The sequence below is a fragment of the Acanthochromis polyacanthus genome, chromosome 14, assembly GCF_021347895.1.
Source record: "Acanthochromis polyacanthus isolate Apoly-LR-REF ecotype Palm Island chromosome 14, KAUST_Apoly_ChrSc, whole genome shotgun sequence".
NCBI classification, from domain to species: domain Eukaryota; kingdom Metazoa; phylum Chordata; class Actinopteri; family Pomacentridae; genus Acanthochromis; species Acanthochromis polyacanthus.
The window spans coordinates 583,066-606,765 of record NC_067126.1 but is presented as its reverse complement, the minus strand read 5'-3'; the positions used below and the strand labels follow the sequence as shown (position 1 = coordinate 606,765).

At 39.5% G+C, this 23,700-nt stretch overlaps 1 protein-coding gene and 1 long non-coding RNA gene across 50 annotated transcripts in view; one reads left to right on the top strand and one right to left on the bottom strand.

Annotated features, from left to right (window-relative positions):
• The window catches only part of LOC127537218 (uncharacterized), a 116,489-nt gene that overhangs the window by 80,272 nt on the left and 12,517 nt on the right, over positions 1–23,700 (top strand). The gene's annotated exons all lie outside the window — the stretch shown is intronic.
• Positions 1–23,700, bottom strand: part of LOC127537214 (NACHT, LRR and PYD domains-containing protein 12-like) — a 153,219-nt gene that overhangs the window by 120,391 nt on the left and 9,128 nt on the right. For 34 of the 44 annotated variants that reach the window (XM_051959307.1, XM_051959309.1, XM_051959308.1 and 31 more), the window contains exons 8-11: positions 23,167–23,340; positions 20,900–21,073; positions 18,099–18,272; positions 15,387–15,560 (exon numbers count right to left, since the gene is read on the bottom strand). In XM_051959307.1, coding sequence (XP_051815267.1) covers positions 15,387–15,560; positions 18,099–18,272; positions 20,900–21,073; positions 23,167–23,340 — 696 coding nt within the window. The remainder of the gene's footprint in view (positions 1–15,386; positions 15,561–18,098; positions 18,273–20,899; positions 21,074–23,166; positions 23,341–23,700) is intronic. The other 10 variants (XM_051959274.1, XM_051959281.1, XM_051959289.1 and 7 more) reach the window with 5 other exon arrangements.

The window sequence follows — 23,700 nt, the reverse complement described above, 5'->3', positions numbered from 1 at the left end:
GTTAACAGTTGTAGGAGCATGGTATTTAGCTGACATTGTTTTATGTTTTCCTCAGCTCTTATCCTCCTGAGACCCTGCGTCCTCATATGAGGACATTACATTTTTGCTGTTCTACACCATGATGCTTTATTTCTAAGAATGTTGACCCATTATTCTCATCCGGGGGCCCTGCCTGCGCCATCTAGTGGTCTCATAATGAAATTATGCTAATTTGGGGAAAAACAAGATGGTGGGAATTCAGCAAAAGGGAATCAAACAAGGGGGGAGGGGGAGAAAAATGGAAGAGAAACACAGGAGGGAATAGGATGCATAAAAGTCTGAACTAGAGCGCTTACAAGCAGAAAAGGAAAGACAAGCTGCACATGCAAACTTAGAGATTTACAACAGGGAATTAAAAGTTGATATGGACAGACATTTAATGATACAGAATGATGACTTCTGTCAACCGAAACTCTGCACAATCAGCCCCAGTGCTCTCAACAAGTTCATACCTGCTCATGCAACAATATGCATCCATTCCAGTTAACAATCCTGTACAACAACCACACCCTCAAGTTAACACTCCATCGCCTCCTACAGACATTTCCCAGCTGGCTAAAGCTATCAAGACAAAATCACTGTAAACAGAATCCCAGTGCCCATCGTGTTCAGCAGAGATCCAATCACTGACATGAATGGAAGGTTTCCTTCATCTCACTGGTGGACTGTAAAGGTAAATCTCCTGCTGATAAACTTCACCTGTTATAAAGGTATATCTTTGGTCCAGCACTTAACTGTCTTGAGGGCACATTTTATCATAGTGACAAAGATGCATGGAAAAGGTTTGATTTGCATATGGTTGCCAATCAGTAACAGAGGGTAATACAACAAAGAAGAAAATGTGGTTGAATCAAGAAGTCTGGCAGACGGATGCAAACAGCAAAGATGCAACAACAAAAGGTAAGAGGGGGGTCTGACAGACAGAAATAAATGACAAAAGATAAAAAAATTGTGGATAACCATGGGAAATGGAATGAAGGAGTGGCATGTGGTACCAGAGAGTATCTGCAGCAAACAGTGTGTACTATCTTCTTCATCGTTGTTCAAAGGTCTCAGAGCCCTACAAATGTTACTCCAACCATAGAAAATGATCTGAACGTCACAAAGGTTGGTCAGTCAGGTAGTACCTCCATGATTGGGTTTCTACTGCCCAGAGTCTGTCTAAAGAGCATTTAGTGTACGCTTTATTCGACACATAAAGTGACAACACATTTGTTAGTGAAGAGGTAGCTAATCAGTTACAAGCAGATTCCCATCAGTTAAGCTCAAGTTAACCACACTGCTGGTTGACTGCCGGTCATAAGTCAGAGAGTATCAGAGTTACATGTGAGAGGTTACAACTCAGATGTTCACACTGACCTTCCACCTTCTTACACAAAATATTATATCCTGTTTAACTATGACAATAGACCCATGAATGAAACGTCAAAGCAATGTGCCCATCTGTCAGAGATTTTCGATAAATACTAATAAAATAAATATATATAATATATATATATAAATATATCATGATGAGAAAAAGAAAAAGGACTATGTTGCACACATGAATGACATAATTGAATGAAGAGAAGAAGAAATATACAACAAAGGAATACAAGGTGAACAATGCTACATCCCCCACCATGAACTTACAAAACTGTGTGTCGTATTTGACTGTTCAGCTAAACACAACGGATCAAGTCTCAGTGATCATCTCCTCCAAGGGCTGAACTTGATAAACAATCTGTGTGGCGCATGTCTGGCTAAAATCTGGGTATGCTACACAGAGTTTTGTAGTTTCAGAAATCTCATTAGTTGCTTTCTTTTCTTGATGCAGGCCAATAATTAGTGGTGGGCAAATGATACCGAGGCTTCGGAGCTTGTGTCACTCTTCCTGAAGCAGAGCTTGAAGCTTTGGACGTCATTGCTGCTTCACTTCATGTTTTCATCACGTCAAAATTTTTGAAGCGCTTCATAGGTTTGGAAAGTTTCAATGCATCCTGAGCCAATGAGAGCTGGTTTGACAGTTTTGAGTGGTTTAGTGCTATACAAGTCATATATGACATCATTATTCTTCAGAGATGTTGGGTTGTGAGGAGGTAGGAGTTTGGACAGTGAATCTGGTGTATTTGGCGATTTTCATGGCAAATATAAGCAGGAAACAGTGTTCTAAGGTTGAGATTGTCCTTCTCAACCCGCCTGGCCAGCAGCAGATGGGTCCCCCCCACATAAAGAACTGGGTTCTGCTCAAGGTTTTTTCCCTGTTAAAGGGTGTTTTCCTTGCCGCTGTCGTCATTGGACTTGCTCAGGAGGTTCAGGCATATGGGTTCTGTAAAGCATCTTGAGACAATTGTGCTGTAATTGGCGCTATATAAATAAAACTGAATTGAATTGAATTCAACATTTTGATCTTTTACCACCAAATAATGCAGAATGCTTCTTACGCCCTACATTTTATATTTTAATTACTGAACTGTATTTTTCATTTTTAAATAAATCTCAAATTTACAATTAGTTGGAGGTGCGGTGTTTGCTCTACACACAAACGTTTTCTTAGATCACATCATCCACGCTGAGTAGAGACACTTGCGTACCAGACTTGATGACAACCTGCCCAGAAAACCAGTGACTCTGTCAACACTGGAAACCTGACAATAAGCTATAAATGTGTCCAAATGAATAATATGGAAATCAGGAAGAATCTCTTATCCTGTGACAGACTTTTAGGTCAATTATTTTTAAAGCTTAAAGCTCTCAATGAACCTGAACCAGCATGTGAAGCTTCATATTCTGTCATTTAGATTGATTTTTTTATTTAATCTGTAATGTATTTTCAAGTTTGGTTGAGTGTGTCTGCATATTAGTTTATGTTTGTTTTTTAGTTTATTTTTAAACTGTTTTACTCTATTTAACTATGAACTTAATTGGACTTCTAAGTGTCCAACAAGCATTTTTTATTTTAATGTGTAATGATGATATAATCATTGTTTAGTATAAATGAACAAAACACATGAATGACCACAGTCAGTGCATGCATCGAGCTCTTTAGAGGTTGCTATGGCTTCAGTTGTCCACCAGATGTCACTAAAGCCTTGAAGCTTTGAATCTTTTTCGGCACAATTGTTTGGAAAGCCTCAGTGCTTCTTGAAGCTTCACCTGCCCATCACAACAATAATTTGACCCTTCTGGGACGGATTAACATCCTTTCATGACCACAGGATATGTCTTCCAACATGGTTGTTATAGAAATGAGAAGCTCCTCACTTCATCAGCTCGGGTTAAATAAGATGTTGAAGCTGAAACGTATTCATCACTGCAGTAATTATCCAATGGAAGGCTCTTACCTATTTGCTTAGTTAAATCCAGGTAGTGATTTCTTTTTTTGACATTCAGTGTATATTGATCAGCCTCTCCACACATGTTGGTCTTTAGTCCCATTAAACTAATTCAGGTGTTTTCTGACTCTGGTCTTCTGTGATCAATCATTTCTGCTGAGTCCTATTGGAAAACGATACACGTTCATTTGCAAACACATCCTCTTCCATGATATCACCGCTCTATATCTTTAAAACAGAAGCTGAGCTCACGTTTTAACATCTTGTCAGTGACTTACAGGCAGGCAAAGGTAGGATGATAAATTACACTTAATTTCATTAGATTGAGATATCATTAGATATCTGTTTAGCTTCAGCTCACTTCTGTTTACTTGCACTCTTTGTAGTTTGTTTCTAAATTACTTTGAACTCAACACTTCAATAGACTCTGTGATAATAGCAACGAGTAAATTAACATTTACCTGCACTAACATGTGAGAAGAAGCCGGGGTGCCTCCAGACATGAGCTGAAAACGAGGTGGACACAAGACTTGATAAATATCATACTGATATAATTTGGTTTATCTGATACAGGTGTGTTGTGGTTTTTACAGTGACTCCTGTTCAATATAATCTAGAAGAAAAGATGCTGTACTTGAGGGGGAAAGTTCACCTTAAACATCTTTAGTTTATTGATCATTTCAATATTGAAAATTCTGCCCATGTGTGATGAAAATGTTTCTATTTACAGCCAGTTATGGTGCAATAAAATGAATTTTCATGGACAAACTGACTGAACGGTGTGGGGAGACTGTCTTTATGCCAGAGGTGATTGGGATGAGCTGCAGCTGCTCTCCATCAGCGCTGATCACCTCCAGCGGCTATGACAAGGAGTTTTCTTTTCACTGAAGCACTTCCAGCTTAAAGTACCACATTTACGCAAAGCATGCATTAGTCTGGGATTCTAACATGAACCTTTAAAGGTGTTTAATAAACACATTAAGTACATATTTTCTCTTCTTTCTTGAGTCTGTTTGCACATACACAATGAAATGCGATTAGTATAGATTAAAAATAAATGATATTTAGTCTTGATGAATCAAAATTTATCCACAGCAACCCTGTAATTAATCTGATTAAAATTTTTAATCATTTGACAGCACTATTTATAAATGTTTTATTGACTAAAGTAGAGGTTTATCATCACTAGTATTGCTGATAAAGGTACTGCATAGGTGTAAACATTATTTGTTTAGCAAGAGATAGTACTTCTGTATTCCAAGAAAGAACCAGAAATGTACAGAAAGTAGCTTGAAATGCATTTTTGAAGGGAAACAACAGTTTACTGTATACTGTACAATGGAATGGAAAACTACAAAACTCAGCTACAAAATACTTGTCTTCTCACATCGTTTGAATCATTGCTCCCACCAACAAGATGAATAACCTGGCAAAAAAAAGAACAGTAGAATAAAATAATAGATTTAAAACAAAGATATGAAGAACATATTAAACTCTAGTTAGCATATTTAGGACAGTATGCAAGTGTGTCTGTGTAACCCGCCTAAAGAAGGGTTAAACAATAATTTTTATTCATTTCTGATCATTATTTTTCTGCCAGGCAGGAGGCCTCGAGGAAAACCAAAGAGGAGGTTTATGGATGTGGTTAAGGAGGACATGAAGGTAGTTGGTGTGAGAGAAGAGGATGCAGAAGACAGGGTTAGATGGAGGCAATTGATTCGCTGTGGCGACCCCTGAAGGGAAAAGCCGAAAGGAGAAGAAGATTTTTTTTACACCTTACATTTATAAATACTGTGGGTTTTATTTTAAAAACCGGAAGTTTATTTTGTATGAGACCGGAGGTGGTATACGAAACTATTCGACGTAGCTTAAATCGCTAATTCATGGACTGAGCACTGCTTTTGTTTCTCCTGTGAGAGTTAAAAACGAGAGTAAAAGGTATGAAAACCTGCTTGTTTGGTACGAAAACTAAGAAATTATTTATTAAATGATATAAACCGATTAAAATTCCGCTCTAGAAGTTGGAGAACCGTCGAAGAAACACTTTTAATTGTCCAAAACCACCTTCTTGGTAAGCTAGTTCCCGCTTGTTCCTAATAAGTGTGTCTGTGGAAATACCACGAGGTGACCATGCTAGCTGCAATTAAATGTGTGTTGTAGATTTTATGTTGTTTTTGAAGAATGTAATTTACTAAAAAGCATTTATTTGATGGTTTGAGTTCATATTGATCCGTCCTGTATCGCTAAAATAAGCACATTGTGAGACTTTTACACGGTGAAGTGCCGAGTCACCTTCCTATGTGACTGAAGGTTAAAGATATACTCAGTAGAAAGTAATAGTGATCATACAGTTGCTCTTTATTGTAATTACAGTTGGTTAAAATGGTATATTCTGACACTATGAAACATTTATTGTCAAAATAACGCTGGTTATCTACCTGTAAACGATAGTATTTTGTTTTCCTAATAAAAAAGATAGATTTTAATGTTGTACAACACTTTGAATGAATCTCATTGGATAATATTCCATCAGAACCTGGACTATAGAGCTGTTCTGTAAATACAGGTCAGGTCTTATTTGATGTGAGGAAAAAGTGAAGCTCCAGTCCTGGTGTCCAACGAGGCTGAGCAGAGATCCAGTTGATGGAGAGCCTCCCAGTCCAACTTTGAGCCTCCACCACACCATTCAGAGGATTCTGTGGTAGGATTGTGTCAGTCCTACTGACCGACACCAACCAGAGTCTACTTTGGATACTTTTCCTTGACTTTGACTTCCCCCTGACTTATTGACCTGAACTTTGATTGGATCCACAACGAACCAGTTCCAGAGAAACATCTTCAAATGGACATTTTATTTTTTTCTTAGTTCATTGGGCCCATCGGTGTTGCATTGTTATCATGTTATAAACTGTTCAAATAGTTTGTCAGAACTAAGAAGTTCACAGTAACAACTTCTATCTGTGTCCTGTGGTTATTGCTATTACTCCTAGCTCCTACCAACCTAGGTAGCAACGTGTACATACCCAGAAGTGGGTTACATGTGCATGGACTTTACAGATGTATTTCTCACATGTGCAGCACATGATATTTGTTTTAACCCTGAAAACTGCACTGATGGCTTCAGCAAAGAGAGAACTGGTGGTGCTGTCATCTGCAGCACCTTTATAGCCTCTGAACTCATTCCTCGTTAGTAAACGATGCTTTCACATGCTTTCTGCGGGGCATTAAAAATCATTAAATTGAATTCTCAGTGGCATTAAAAATGATTCCTGCAGTTTCCAAGAAAAAAAAGATAATATATAATAATAATATAATAATGATAATAATATATAATTATAAACTGCGATTTGCCATGTCCATCTGTGTAAACATGTGAAACCATTGCGATAATTGTTCCGGCTGATTCGGTACGATTTCTGTAAAACCGGATGTTTGGAAAGTGACGGACTGGACCAGGTAGAGGAGAGCTGGGAAATGGGGAAATGTAAATTCCAGCAAAAATGTCTAGAAAACGTTAGAGTTCCTGTATAGAAGAGTATCGACATGACGGGTCCAAAAAATATTTGGTCACGTGATCTATATGCGCCATTTTATTTCCAATTCATGAATCCTGGTGTAGTGGCACTCTCTGTCTTCAAGGTTCGTTGTACCACCTTTGCAGCTTGTCTAACAACCAGTATTTGAATCACTCGACTGAAAACAAGTCTTCTTTTAAGATGTTTACTTGAAGAACTCAAAAAATACATTTACAGAAAAACTAAAAGGCTCGGCACAGACGGTCAAAAAACTGTGTTGCTTCCATCATGTCCAGCTGCAATCGTAACGTGCATGAAGGCAACACCAAATCACGTATTACGTAGTGGAAGCCAAAATTACGTTGCAAAATAAAACTCTCTTTTTATATTGATTAAGTTATTCATTCTATGAAATATAACAATCATCCTGAATTCCTTAAAATGAAATTAAGCATATTTTAAACAGTTTCAATCTAAATTATGATTTTATATGAATTTCCCATTAACTGGCTCTTACACCTGGGTTTTCCTGTTCACATTGTTTACACCACAGAGAGTAATTCCAGGTCTTCCAACGCTTCCTAAATACCTGAAAAATGACGGTCTGTTGTGCCTTTGGGTGCACAAATCGGTCAGAGGAGGGATTCCACATGTTTGGATTTCCCAGTGATCCTGAAAGAAGGAAACTGTGGGAAAATAAAGTCCAGAGAGTGGGATGGCCAGGTTAGTCCCATGTATGTACTTTCATGTTATGAGATGAACATGAGAGAGATGAAAATAGATAAAAGAGAGAGGTGAAAAGATATATGAAGAGAGAGAGAGAGGAGGATAGATGAAAAGAGGGAGATGGGAGATAAGATGAAGAGATAGAAACATGGAATAGCTTGAAGATGAGAAGAGAAGAAAAAAGTTGAGATGAAGAGAAATGAAAAAAAGATAAAACGTAAGATGAGACGATGGAGAGAACCTATATACACACGTGGACAAAATTGTTGGTACCCCTCAGTTAAAGAAGGAAAAACCCACAATTCTCACTGAAATCACTTGAAACTCACAAAAGTAACAATAAATAAAAATTTATTGAAATTTAAATAATCAAAATCAGCCATCATTTTTGAATTGTTGATTAACATAATTATTTAAAAAAACAAACTAATGAAATAGGGCTGGACAAAAATGATGGTACCCATAACTTAATATTTTGTTGCACAACCTTTTGAGGCAATCACTGCAATTAAACGATTTCTGTATTTGTCAATGAGCGTTCTGCAGCTGTCAACAGGTATTTTGGCCCACTCCTCATGAGCAAACAGCTCCAGTTGTCTCAGGCTTGATGGGTGTCTTCTCCAAATGGCATGTTTCAGCTCCTTCCACATATGTTCAATGGGATTCAGATCTGGGCTCATAGAAGGCCACTTTAGAATAGTCCAACGCTTTTCTCTCAGCCATTCTTGGGTGTTTTTGGCTGTGTGTTTTGGATGGTTGTCCTGTTGGAAGACCCATGACCTGCGACTGAGACCAAGCTTTCTGACACTAGGCAGCACATTTCTCTCCAGAATGCCTTGATAGTCTTCAGATTTCATCGTACCTTGCACACTTTCAAGACACCCTGTGCCAGATGCAGCAAAGCAGCCCCAAAACATTACTGAGCCTCCTCCATGTTTCACCGTAGGGACAGTGTTCTTTTCTTCGTATGCTTGGTTTTTGAGTCTATGAACATAGAGTTGATGTGCCTTACCAAAAAGCTCCAGTTTGGTCTCATCTGTCCAAAGGACATTCTCCCAGAAGCTTTGTGGCTTGTCAACATGCATTTTTGCAAATTCCAGTCTGGCTTTTTTATGAGTTTTTTTCAGCAGTGGTGTCCTCCTTGGTCGTCTCCCATGAAGTACACTTTGGCTCAAACAACGACGAATGGTGCGATCTGACACTGATGTACCTTGGCCTTGGAGTTCACCTTTAATTTCTTTGGAGGTTGCTCTGGGCTCTTTGGATACAATTCCAACGATCCGTCTCTTCAATTTGTCATCAATTTTCCTCTTGCGGCCACGTCCAGGGAGGTTGGCTACTGTCCCGTGGGTCTTGAACTTCTGAATAATATGAGCCACTGTTGTCACAGGAACTTCAAGCTGTTTAGAGATGGTCTTATAGCCTTTACCTTTAAGATGTTTGTCTATAATTTTTTTTCGGATGTCCTGGGACAATTCTCTCCTTCGCTTTCTGTTGTCCATGTTCAGTGTGGTACACACCTTTTCACCAAACAGCAGGGTGACTACTTGTCTCCCTTTAAATAGGCAGACTGACTGATTATGAGTTTGGAAACACCTGTGATGTCAATTAAATGACACACCTGAGTTAATCATGTCACTCTGGTCAAATAGTTTTCAATCTTTTATAGAGGTACCATCATTTTTGTCCAGGCCTGTTTCATTAGTTTGTTTTTTTTAATAATTATGTTAATCAACAATTCAAAAGTAATGGCTGTTTTTGATTATTTAATTTTCAATAAATTTTTATTTATTGTTACTTTTGTGAGTTTCAAGTGATTTCAGTGAAAATTGTGGGTTTTTCCTTCTTTAACTGAGGGGTACCAACAATTTTGTCCACGTGTGTAAGATGAGATGATGAATAAAAGAGATGAGAGATGATATGAACACTAACTGAGAGAGATGAAGAGAGATAGTTAAAGAGAGAGAAGGTAAAAACAAAGAAAAGTGAAGGAGATGGGGGCACCAAAAGAATATACCAGAATGCTGAAGCAAATTATTTTGCATTGCTCAAATAAGTCGACATAAGTGTCCCTTCCCCCTTTCTGTTTCTCCTGTCTTCATACACAAATCTGTCCTCTAAACTGTAAAAAAAAATCATTATTATTGATCATAATAATAATATTATTGACAACTTTACACTGGCAAACGTTCATTTTTGGAACGAGCGCCCCCTACTGACCCTACAGAAAGTCTGTTTTCTGAGTTCCCTTGATGGTCAAATAAACTCTTTTCCTCGGGTTATTATCAAGGCATGCCCCACAGCCTGGAACTTCTATATCCTAAGAAAGTAGCAGAAATGTACAGAAAGTAGCTTGAAGTATATTTTTGAAGGTAAACAACAGAGTACTGTAGTACAATGGAATGGAAAACTAAAAAACTACAACAACAAAATACTAGTCCCCTCACATCTTTAGAATCATTGCTCCCACCCACAAGGTGCATAACCTGCAAAAATAATGAGAATAAAATAATAGACGTAAAACAAAGATGTGAAGAACACATTAAACTCTAATTAGCATGTGTAGGACAGGATGCAAGTGTGTGTGGAACCCGCCAATAGAAGGTTAAATCATATTTTCCACAAACTTCTGCTCATAATTTCTTTCCACCTTAACTTTATAAGTACTTTGGGTTTTATTTTCTCGTTTCCAGGGACCAACATCCATCGCTGAGGTACCGACATCAGACTGACAGGGTTTGTGGTTTAAAAACACGCGTGTGCTCGTTCACTGCAGAACATGACTTGTAGTTCACCAGATCTCAGCCACTCGTTAATCTGTGTAAAAAACAGTGTGAAGATCAAAATGCTTTGTCAGAAGTGTCCGTGTCAAACCAGCAGATTGGTTCCATAAGTACACATGGCATAGCAGCAGCATTTAAGAAAAGTCTTTGTGAAAAGCTCAATAAATGTGTTTTCATTGGATGTTGATGAAGCCACTAGCCAGAGCTGGACAACAGTCTGAATGTGCTTGTTGGTTTTTTGATGATGATGCTTCCAGAGTAACTCAACATCTGCAAACACAAAAGTGAACATTGCCTCAACACTAACGGAAGAAGTAAAAGATGTCAGAAAGAAAGAAGAAATAGATCGCTGACCAGTTCTTGTAGCACCATCAATGTTTTTTAATTGAACTGTAGTTTTCTGTCGTAATTTATATTTGTTGATTTATTTTCTATTTTCTTATTTATTTCAGATTATTTCAGTTACCAGTTCTTACAGCACTTTAATGTTTTGTTGTTTTTATTTGAACTGAACTATAGTTTGCTGTTATAAACTATATTTTTATATATTTAGCTTATTTTTTGCACTCTAACTGTTTACATAGTTGTATTTCAGAATAAATAGTGCACATATTGTTAAAAGGTGAATCAATGTCCTTTTTCCACGTCTTTTACTGACTGGTTGCTAAACAATGTTTGCACCATGTTGTAGTCAGAGGGACCTACCACCACCTACTGGCCTTTTTTGGTATTACTATAATCTGCAGTCTGAGTTTGCAAAGGCAGATGTCTTCATTTCTTCTTAGTTAGCTGGATTGTACCCCGAGCCAAAAGCAAAACTATTCAGATTGAGGATTATTTTTCACTTTAAGCCTGGATATGAGACACTAGAATGACGGAAACAGCCACAACAGGCAGCAGAGAGAACACACATGGTTCTGCAGCCGTGTTGATGAGATGTTCAGTTCTCTGCTGGAAGCCCACACTGGTGACCTGCTGGCCAGTAGCTGGTTGAGGATGAGCTCCATCTGTACCTCCAGGAGCCAGTGATGGACAGGAGGAAAGGAGAGCCACTCCAGTGGTGGAGACAGAATGAGGGACGCTTCAAGCTAGCAGAGAAAGGAGCAGAAAGTTTGTTAGTGCAGCGCCTCATCAGTCCCTAGTGAACGTCTTCAGTGAAGTCTGTCAGTTTGTGAGAGCAGGAGAAGCCGTCTGACTGGAGAGAACGCTGAACATCTGCTTTTAGCTCCACAGTCTGCTGCTGCTCAGTTGGGACGACTCATTGATTTGAGACTCACATTTCTGTGCACATTTTATTTACCTTTGTTTTATTTACTTTATAAAACTTCAGGAAGCTCTTCATTGATTTAAATGTTCAGTGAACTTTCTAAGAGATGCTGCTGAGCCTGGAAACTCCCTGAACTTTGAACGTAAAACAAAGAGAAGTGAAAGATAAAATAACATTTCAGTTTGATTGAAATTTTGGAAAACTATTTACTGGAGAAAACTTTGGGGAGCTGTTTATTTGTTGAATTTTTCATTGAACTTTCTGAGACATGCTGCTGAGCCTGGGAGCTCCCTGCACTTTGTTAGGATTTTGAAACCAAGATGTCTGTTGTCTAAGATTAAAAAACAACCTTTAACATGTTGCAAATGTAAAAAGCTGTTTAATAAACATGTGATTAAAGGCATTTAAACCAAGTTAAGGGTTGGAGTTTGTATGAATCAAAGTTTTGACGCCAATATTTTCACTTTTACTGCAAATGAATATCGGCTCCAAATATCAGTTATCGGCCTCCTTGATGACTAATAATCGGTATCGGCCCTGAAAAAAACCATATGGGTCTGTCTGTAGTCTGAACACATTGCTCTGTGAAGTGGAAACAATCCTTAATAATCACCAGATCACCACCACGTCCTCTGAGCCTTTGATTTAGACGTCATGGGGGCAGAACTGGTGGACACTAGCGAGGATTCAAAAGGACTTTATTAAACAAAGCAGGAACTAAATCAATACAGAAATGTTCAAACTGGACTGAGGAGAAAATAAACCAAACTCATTCCAGAAACAAACAAAACTGCTGCGACTGCAAAAACAAACAACGAAGTTCAAAAGAGGAAACATACAAAAAACAACCTGAAACTGGATAAACTGAACAAAGAAACTGATGAAACAGGAGGAAGTGAACTAACAGGACAAGACAAAGTGTCCAGAACAGTCTGATGCAGCTCTGAGGAACAAACAAGTCCAACATCAGAACAGACCAGAGATCAGTTCAAAGGCTGCTCAACAAAACTATTCATTCCAAGGGCAGGATGGTAGGCAGGGGGGGGCTGGTCGGTACATATAGATAAATATTTAACATCTCTAATATATATGTAAATATTGATCTGTGTGTTTGTTAACATTACAGGTGATGCAGATGTTTGTAATCTTTAATATCGTGGACGTTAGCGGCTAAAATGTTTCTTCTAACCACAGTTTATTCAGAACCTTCTCTTCAAAATATTTAGGAATTTAAAACACAAAAACTGCTTCTCTCATGTTTTAATGTGATTTTTGTTGGTAGAAGAGGTCGACACACTGAGAAAAAAACATGAAATCCTGCTCTTTTATTCTATTCCTGTTCAAACTAAGAATCATTTCACTCATTTTCAGAACATGTGATTTAATTCTTGTTGCTGAGACTCCAGCAGGAGGCGCCGTTCCTTCAGTCCACCAAGCACCAGGAACCTGAAAAAAACTGATTATTGATCAGAACTAAACGCTGCAGATTAGTTTTGAGTTTAGTTTTCAGACTGATTCAGCTTTTACATTCATATTTCTGTAGTTCTGCAGCTTCTTTTGTCCTGTTTTTATAGAGAAAGTCTAAAATATGTGGAAGAATTTAGATTTCCTGTTGGACAAAAAGAGAGATTTAATAATAATGTAGGTTTGTCCTCATTGCTTCAAGACTAAAGTGCAGAAAAGAAACTAGAATGTCTGAATAGAAAGAATATTCAGATTAAAACACGTCGTGTTAACTGGATGTTTGTGTGATTTCTGTTTGCTTTGTGAAGGTTTTAAAACTCTGTGAGCTAAATAATCATCAGATGTTTTTACAGGAAAAGATTTTAAATGTCTGTTTGTTCTAAAAAGAAAAAAGGGAAAAAATGAATACAATAACAGTATTAGATTAAAAAACAGAGTTTGCACACAAAAACCTGATTTTCACTGAACAATAATGTGTGAAAGTCTGTCAGCAGTTTGTAGTTTCACTGCTTCCTCTCTGATTTCACACTTTGTGCAGCTCAAATGCTTTTAGTTAAAGTGAGCGTCAGAGGAACACCACATCCTGATTTTCACTCTCAACATTTGACTGGAAAAAGACAGAAACATCAAATTTGGCTCCTGGAATAATCACAACTTCATCTTTGAAGAGGAAGAAGTTTACAAGGAATCATTTAGAAGGATTTCAGAAAGAAACAGATTTAATCCATGAATGTGAAAACATGTTTCTGAGGGACAGAGTCATGGAGAGACTGAACTCTCTGTTCAACGCTGTTTCTCTGACAGGAGGAGACTCTGGAGACTGAACTCAGCACAGAAACACTGAGGAACCAGGCCAGACCAGAAATCCAGGATAGAGAGGTTCATTGAATGTGGTGTTGAAGGTGTGGAGGTGGATCAGAGAGTCAGAGGAGACTCTGTAGAAGGACAGAGTTCCAGCAGGAACGTCCACATAAACTGAAACTCTGTGAGAGACTGAGGAGGAACTGATGGGTGTTCCTCTGTGATTGTGCCAGACAGAGTAACCATCATAATCAGAGCAGATCAGACTCCAGGACTGATCATTAGATCCAAACACACAGTCAGCACTACCTCCTCTCCTTCTGATTCCTCTGTAACTCACTGATATATGAACACCTCCTCTCCACTCGACCTCCCAGTAACAGCGACCAGTCAGACCAGTTCTACACAGCAGCTGAGACCACTGGTTAAACCTGTCTGGATGATCAGGATACGACTGATCCTCCTCCACATATGTCACCTTCCTGTTTTTGTCAGACAGTTTCAGGTTTCCGTTTACTGTGTTTGTGTCGACGGTGAGTTGACAGGAATCTGATGGAGAGAACAAACACAACACAGCTGCAGTTATTGATGGATCATGTGATCAGTATTAAAGCTTTGATGATGACCTCAGAGATGTGACACTTTGAAGATGCTTGAATGTGCTGCTTTGTTTCCATCAATCCATTCAAACACACTTACACTTCCTCAGACCTGGTGTCAACCATCGGACTCCAGCAGGCGTCACCCTGAAAGGAGGAGGACGGTCAGAGCAGCAGAGACTCTTTCAGCAGCACACATGGACGTTACATGGCTCTCACACTGTTCCACTGATAAAGGACCAGTCCAACATGGAGACACAGACACCTGAATGCAGCATCTCTAAAGTCCTGTCCTGTACTGGTCACGTTCCAGCTCAGTTTACACTCATTATTCAGCTTTACTCATTTATGGTTCCTCTTTTCATCGAGCTAAGCTATCAGGTTGCCCTGCTTCCTGTCTTTGAGCTAAGCTACGCTAACAGTTTCCTCTTCCCTTCAGTCATGGTGTGTAGCTGAGCTAACAGTGTTCTTCTGCTTCCACTCTTTGTGTTAAGGTAGGCTAAAAGCTTCCTGAGAGTGTCTGTCTGTCTGTACCTGAGAGTTTCCAGTCTACAGTGTGGATCCTCCAGTTTGTCCAACAGCATCTTCTCTCCCGAGTCTCCTGGATGGTTGTAGCTCAGGTCCAGCTCTCTCAGATTTGAGGGGTTGAAGCTCAGAGCTGAGGCCAGAGAAGCACAGCCTTCCTCTGTGACCAGACAGCCTGACAGTCTGCACACACAAAACAACACAAACCTGATGGACAACACTTGGCTGGATGTTTCTCACTCTTTGTTTTCTTCTTTGTCTTTCAGCTACATTTTAGTGCAGATTTGATGCGTCTGAAGCAAATAAAGAATCAATCTTTCATTTTCTTTCACTTTCAAAGTGTGAGTCCTGACCTGAGAGCTTCCAGTTTACAGTGTGGACTCTCCAGTCCAGCAGAAAGACTCTCCACTCCTGAATCCTTCAGGTTGTTGTTACTCAGGTCCAGCTCTGTCACACTGGAGGACTGGGAGCTGAGGACTGAGGACAGAGCTCCACAGCTTCTCTCTGACAGATTACAGCCACTCAGTCTGAAGAGACAAAGACAAGAAAAGAAGTAAAACATTAAGTACAGTATTTTCTGTCCTGTTGAAAAGACAGCAGTGAATTTAACAACAAATACATCCCACTATGTCCAGAATACAGCAGCAGTAAGTCCACCTATCAGGTGATCAGGAATCACAGAGTCATCAGGATCAATCAGAATCTCTGCTGGTGAGAAGGTGGACTGTTCAGGTGGTCAAACATTTGAACATTGTTCTCCACATCTCCTCCTTCCTGCTTCTTGTCCAACAGCTGAACTGCAGTGTTTAGTCATCAAACAAACATCAAACACTAAAGGTTTGTTCTGGTGTTTCCTTTTCAGTGACGTCTATCTGGAACCTTCTATTTTGTAAAATGGTGGAAACTAAAACAGAACCTGGAACCAAGACTGTACAGGTTCTTACAGGTTCTGGTTCTGTGATGCAGGTTCCAGGTTTTTAGATTCCTGTAGTTAAAGAGGCCTCATTCAGAGAAACTAGAGCTAAAGGTCAGTAACCAGTGACGTGCACAGACATTTTGGGGGGCAGGTGCTCAGTGGAAAAAAAAGGGCACCTTGTGCATCGTGTAGAACCATCAGCTGCCTGAATATAACAGTGTGAGATTTGAACAAATAACAAAATCAGGAACACATTTTTCCGTAACGACATTCATTTTAACATCTTAATAATGACACACAAAGGGTCAATAAAACATTGTACCTTAAAAATTGGTAAATTAAAAGAGATCCACAATATCAAGACTGATTCCTGACATTAGGCTACAACAAGGCAGAAAGCTACTTTTTCTTTTAGTCATTTAGCAAATTAGTCACAGCAAGTGTTGCCTCAACCTACTGCAGGCTAATAATAAACCTACACAAACTAAATATTCAGTTATAGTATACTGATCATATGCTGTACCAATTCACCAAATAACACCGGTTGTGAGGTCATCGTCGTCACGTTATGTCTGTTAATTGATTATTATTATGTGTAGCGTCGAGCTTGTTAAGCAGGCGGGCAGCTGGCTAATTTAGGCACGGTTGTTTAGCGCTACATGAGACAGGCTACTTCACAACAGAGACAAACTAGAAAAGCACTCAGAGAGCGCAGTACTCTGCCAAGGCTGCTCAGTGAGTACAGGCATGTGTTATGCATGTACATGTTATGTATTCATACCAAATCACATGTAAACTACTTTTATAAAGGTCTGTTGATCAGTTCATCACTTTTGTCAAGCCTTTGTTTTGCTACTGTTAAAATAACTGTTCCCTCCATGCTTTTATTTTGAGGGTGTATTTTTAATGGTAAGGGCTTTTATTTTGTAGCCATTCCAGCCGCACAGGAAGTGTTTATCTAAGAAGAGGTTTCTTACATGGCGAAGATGCTGCTGAAAAGTCAAAAAATTCACATAAAGATGAAAGAAAACGGTTCCACTGTTGCTGTCTAGTAAAGGATGTGTTTAAACTTAGAAGCAGCTGGAATGGAGACAAGAAAGGAGTGAAGGACAGAAAGGTGAATTTATGTTCAAAATAGGGCTGAACATAAATAAAGGCTTTGTGAACCATCAGGAGCTTCACCATTATTTGTAAATAAAAATATGACGAGAAATACAGGGAATATTGGACGCGCATCGCGAGGTGCATTTCCTTGAAAACGACCGATTCGTGGATTTTATACCGACTTCAGGACATGTTTTGGACAAAATAGTTTACTGGCTTGTGTCATCTGGATGTCCAAGGTTGGATTATGGCCGTTTTTTGTGGAATATTTTCATCTGTGTGTAATAATGAACCCGGAAATGTGAGTCGCGCTGTGTACGTTGAAGCCGTGTATAGAGAAAGGATGGATGGATATTCGTTGTTTGTCGGACAAATGTGTTTATATTATCCGCTGTGGTAATCACATCTGAAAGTGGTTTATACCGGCGGATTCATGAGAATCTAAGCTTTCCATCGGCGTATAGTGTTTGTATAATCGTGTTTGCAGCCTTCGGACATTCTTTAAATTCCTATGCAAATTAGTAGGTGTACCGCCGGCGGTACACTGAAGTTTAACAGGTTAATCATTTGGGCCAAATCCATTAGTCCGTTTTTGAGTAACGTTTCACACAGACAGACAAACAGATTAACAGATTCACAGACAAACATACGATGATCGTTACATAACTCTGCCGTTCCTTGGTGGAGTAATAAATGCACCGTGTGGCAACTGAGGCTTATGAACAAAACACTGGATTCATTTAGGTGTTACCTGGATGGTGGTGTTCACGTTACGAGATGGGGCGAGTCACAGCACAGGTCGTGTGTGTGTTTAATGTTTAATTTTTTATAACGTTGAGACGTGGAGGGCACCTGCTTGATACTGAGGGTAAAAGGGGCAGGTGCTCTAGCACCACCTGGTGTCTATCTGTGCACATCACTGTCAGTAACAGAACTGATGTGAGTCATACAAATACAGAAAACCTCCCACCTCAGCTGTTCTGTTCATCATGAATAAAAACACATTTTAAATGGTCATCAGTTGAACAGGTTGATGAGTCCTGACCTGAGAGCTTCCAGTTTACAGTGTGGACTCTCCAGTCCAGCAGAAAGACTCTCCACTCCTGAATCCTGCAGGTTGTTGTTAGTCAGGTCCAGCTCTGTCACACTGGAGGACTGGGAGCTGAGGACTGAGGACAGAGCTCCACAGCTTCTCTCTGACAGATTACAGCCACTCAGTCTGAAGAGACAAAGACAAGAAAAGAAGTAAAACATTAAGTACAGTATTTTCTGTCCTGTTGAAAAGACAGCAGTGAATTTAACAACAAATACATCCCACTATGTCCAGAATACAGCAGCAGTGAGGACAATCTTCTGCAATATTATATAAATGTGAAAATAATCCAAAGTGTAGCACATTACAGTAATCAGATTACTTTGAAGCTGAGAAGTAAAGTATTTCATCAGATTAAAAAACAAACTGACAGTTTAGATTTACTAAATGAACAATACAGACCAAACAAGAAGAAATGAGTCCAAGAAAGGTCAGCATTGTTCATTACTGTGATTATAATGTTGGATTTTTCACTAATTTCTTTGTCCACCTTTACTTTTGATTCTCATTTGATTCTCTGATGTTACAGAACAAACATCTTCTGATCTCCAGTCCTTGTTGTTCAGGTTCCTTCATTACTCCACCAAGGAACGGTTTTGTGACAATCGTTGTATGTTTGTCCAACAGATTCGGATGAAACTTTCAGGGAAGGTCAGAAATGACACAAGGACCACCTCATTAGATTTTAGCAGTGATGCAGCTTATAGACTGGATCCATGGATTTGTTCAGGATTTCCACTGAAAGATAGCGGCCGGCACGGCGTCACTGTAACCATGACAAGAAGTGAACGCTGCATCAGCTGCCTGATGACGGTCACATGATTGTGATCCTACTACTGACTTATCCATTGGAAATGATTCAAGAAACAATTGATTAAATTGTGAGGGTGTTTCTGAGTTGTCCTTCCATCCTTACGGGAATTTTCAGACTTTTTGGCAGCTTCTTCCTCATGTCAAGGCACCACTTATAAGATAAACACTTCCTGTGACATGGGAATGGTGCCAAAAATAAAAGCTCATAACATTAACCCTTTAAGCTTCAGTCAATTCCAGCCGTTTTCAGTACAAAAAAATCGCTAATATTCTATTTTTAAATTAAAAAAATTACGAAAAATACGGGGAATATTGAACGCGCATCGGGAGGTGCATTTCCTTGAAAACGACCGATTCGGGGATTTTATACCGACTTCAGGACATGTTTTGGACAAAACAGTTTACTGGCTTGTGTCATCTGATGTAAAAGGTTGGATTATGGCCGTTTTTTGTGGAATCTTTTTTTTTGTGTGTAATAATAAACCCGGAAATGTGAGTCGCGCTGTGTGCTTTGAAGCCGTGTATAGAGAACGGATGGATGAATATTTGTTTTTGTCGGACAAATGTGTTTGTCTCACCCGCTGTGGTAATCACATCTGAAAGTGGTTTATACCGGCGGATTCATGAGAATCTAAGCTTTCCATCGGTGTATAGTGTTTGTATAATCGCGTTTGCACCCGTCGGACATTCTTGAAATTCCTATGCAAATTGGTAGGTGTACCGCCGGCGGTACACTGAAGCTTAAAGGGTTAAAAAAAATATGCCTTCAAAATAAAAGCATGGAGGGAACGGTTGTTTTAACACGAGCAAAACAAAGTCTTGCAGAAATTGATGAACTGATCAACAGACCTTTGTAAGAATAATTTACACATATGTAGGTCACACAGTTTAATATCTGTATATAACGTACACATACATAACACATGTCTGTGCTTAGCTCATTTTCTTTGTGGGTACATCTATATTTAATGGACACATTCTGTAGTGCCGTCATTTCTGATCATCAGTAATAACAATAGTAATAAAATGCTGCATTTCTACAAAAAATATGCTGCATTTCTGACAACGCCATATGGGGGAATGAACAGTGTTGGTGGAGTACTGCGCTCCATGAGTGCTTTTCTTGTTTCTTCTTGTGCTGTTGAGACTCAGGCTTTGGTTTTCACTCACACATGAATCCCACTGGAACCAGACTAAGGATCTCCAAACTCATGTGTTTAAAATGTTTATCTCCACTCTTGATGAAGTCTGGACTCCTCATAGCGTCAGTGAGCTGGACTCTTCATTCTCTCTCAGTCTCAGGAGACACTCTGCTGCCCAGTGATTGGCTCTCAGTCCCTACAATCTGAAAGGAACCAACAACCTTTAACAGCCTCTCATCTGAAAAAGGTCATAGGGTCCCTATGAGGGTGTAGCTCCTCTTCAGGGAGAGCAGAGAGACCATGAACCTCACCACAGGTTGGATGGATGTTCTATCCTTCACCAACACTTCAGTTGAAGGGACTCAGCCATCAGCAGCAGGAAGACTGGACTGACCTTACCCACAGACCAGAGGGCATGAGGACACTGCTTATCAACAGTCATGATGACTGTCCTCACCTGCAGGGCTGCTGCTTCACTCCATCATTTCTGACAGACCTGAAGTCTGTCATTGGCGTCTATCTGAAAGATTCTATTTGTAAAACAGTGGAAACTAAAGAAGAACTTGGAACCAACACTGTACATGTTTTTACAGGTTCTGGTTCTGTGATGCAGGTTCCAGGTTGTTAACCTCCTATAGTGGAAGAGGCCTCATTAAGAGAATCTAATGCTAAAGGTCAGTAACAGAACTGATGTGAGTCATACAAATACAGAAAACCTCCCACCTCAGCTGTTCTGTTCATCATGAATAAAAACACATTTTAAATGGTCATCAGTTGAACAGGTTGATGAGTCCTGACCTGAGAGCTTCCAGTTTACAGTGTGGACTCTCCAGTCCAGCAGAAAGACTCTCCACTCCTGAATCCTGCAGGTTGTTGTTACTCAGGTCCAGCTCTGTCACACTGGAGGACTGGGAGCTGAGGACTGAGGACAGAGCTCCACAGCTTCTCTCTGACAGATTACAGCCACTCAGTCTGAAGAGACAAAGATAAGAAAAGAAGTAAAACATTAAGTACAGTATTTTCTGTGCTGTTGAAAAGACAGCAGTGAATTTAACAACAAATACATCCCACTATGTCCAGAATACAGCAGCAGTGAGGACAATCTTCTGCAATATTATATAAATGTGAAAATAATCCAAAGTGTAGCACATTACAGTAATCAGATTACTTTAAAGCTGAGAAGTAAAGTATTTCATCAGATTAAAAAACAAACTGACAGTTTAGATTTACTAAATGAACAATACAGGCCAAACAAGAAGAAATGAATCCAATAAAGGTCAGTATCTCTCATTACTGTGATTATAATGTTGGATTTTTTCACTAATTTCTTTGTCCACCTTTATTTTTGATTCTCATTTGATTCTCTGATGTTACAGAACAAACATCTTCTGATCTCCAGTCCTTGTTGTTCAGGTTCCTTCATTACTCCACCAAGGAACGGTGGAATTATGTGATGATAGGCGTATGTTTGTCCAACAGATTTGGATGAAAATTTCAGGGAAGGTCAGAAATGACACAAGGACCACCTCATTAGATTTTGGCAGTGATGCAGCTTATAGACTGGATCCATGGATTTGTTCAGGATTTCCACTGAAAGATAGCGGCCGGCACGGCGTCACTGTAACCATGACAAGAAGTGAACGCTGCATCAGCTGCCTGATGACGGTCACATGATTGTGATCCTACTACTGACTTATCCATTGGAAATGATTCAAGAAACAATTGATTAAATTGTGAGGGTGTTTCTGAGTTGTCCTTCCATCCTTACGGGAATTTTCAGACTTTTTGGCAGCTTCTTCCTCATGTCAAGGCACCACTTATAAGATAAACACTTCCTGTGACATGGGAATGGTGCCAAAAATAAAAGCCCATAACATTAAAAAAATATGCCTTCAAAATAAAAGCATGGAGGGAACGGTTGTTTTAACACGAGTAAAACAAAGCCTTGCAGAAAGTGATGAACTGATCAATAGACCTTTGTAAGAATAATTTACACATATGTAGGTCACAAAATTCAATATCCGTACATAACGTACACATACATAACACATGTCTGTGCTTAGCTCATTTTCTTTGTGGGTACATCTATATTTAATGGACACATTCTATAGTGCCGTCATTTCTGATCATCAGTAATAACAATAGTAATAAAATGCTGCATTTCTACAAAAATATGCTGCATTTCTGACAACGCCATATGGGGGAACGAACAGTGTTGGTGGAGTACTGCGCTCCATGAGTGCTTTTCTTGTTTCTTCTTGTGCTGTTGAGACTCAGGCTTTGGTTTTCACTCACACATGAATCCCACTGGAACCAGACTAAGGATCTCCAAACTCATGTGTTTAAAATGTTTATCTCCACTCTTGATGAAGTCTGGACTCCTCATAGCGTCAGTGAGCTGGACTCTTCATTCTCTCTCAGTCTCAGGAGACACTCTGCTGCCCAGTGATTGGCTCTCAGTCCCTACAGTCTGAAAGGAACCAACAACCTTTAACAGCCTCTCATCTGAAAAAGGTCATAGGGTCCCTATGAGGGTGTAGCTCCTCTTCAGGGAGAGCAGAGAGACCATGAACCTCACCACAGGTTGGATGGATGTTCTATCCTTCACCAACACTTCAGTTGAAGGGACTCAGCCATCAGCAGCAGGAAGACTGGACTGACCTTAACCACAGACCAGAGGACATGAGGACACTGCTTATCAACAGTCATGATGACTGTCCTCACCTGCAGGGCTGCTGCTTCACTCCATCATTTCTGACAGACCTGAAGTCTGTCATTGGCGTCTATCTGAAAGATTCTATTTGTAAAACAGTGGGAACTAAAGAAGAACTTGGAACCAACACTGTACATGTTTTTACAGGTTCTGGTTCTGTGATGCAGGTTCCAGGTTGTTAACCTCCTATAGTGGAAGAGGCCTCATTAAGAGAATCTAATGCTAAAGGTCAGTAACAGAACTGATGTGAGTCATAAAAATACAGAAAACCTCCCACCTCAGCTGTTCTGTTCATCATGAATAAAAACACATTTTAAATGGTCATCAGTTGAACAGGTTGATGAGTCCTGACCTGAGAGCTTCCAGTTTACAGTGTGGACTCTCCAGTCCAGCAGACAGACTCTCCACTCCTGAATCCTGCAGGTTGTTTCCACTCAGGTCCAGTTCTATCAGATGGGAGGGATTGGACCTAAGAGCTGAAGCCACGACTTCACAGTGACTCTCTGAGAGTTCACAGTTAGAAAGTCTGTAATGAGACAGAAATGACAAAACATGTTGTTATAAAAGTGTCAGAAAGTGTAAGAACAAGACATCCACAGATTTTGATGATATAGACATGAGGACAGTAAAGACGGTAATTGAAGGGATTTTAAAACCTTTAACACACATTTGCAATTTCTCACTACAAAACTGGTCAATTTCCTAATAAAATGAAAGTAGCAAAGGTAATTCCTTTGTTCAAGGCAGGAGACAAACATCAGTTTACCAACTATAGGCCTGTTTCGCTTTTGTCACAATTTTCAAAAATTCTAGAGAAAATTTTCAACTCAAGACTTGACAGTTTTATTGAAAAAAGTAAAATGGGTTTCAAAACAATTGCTCAACT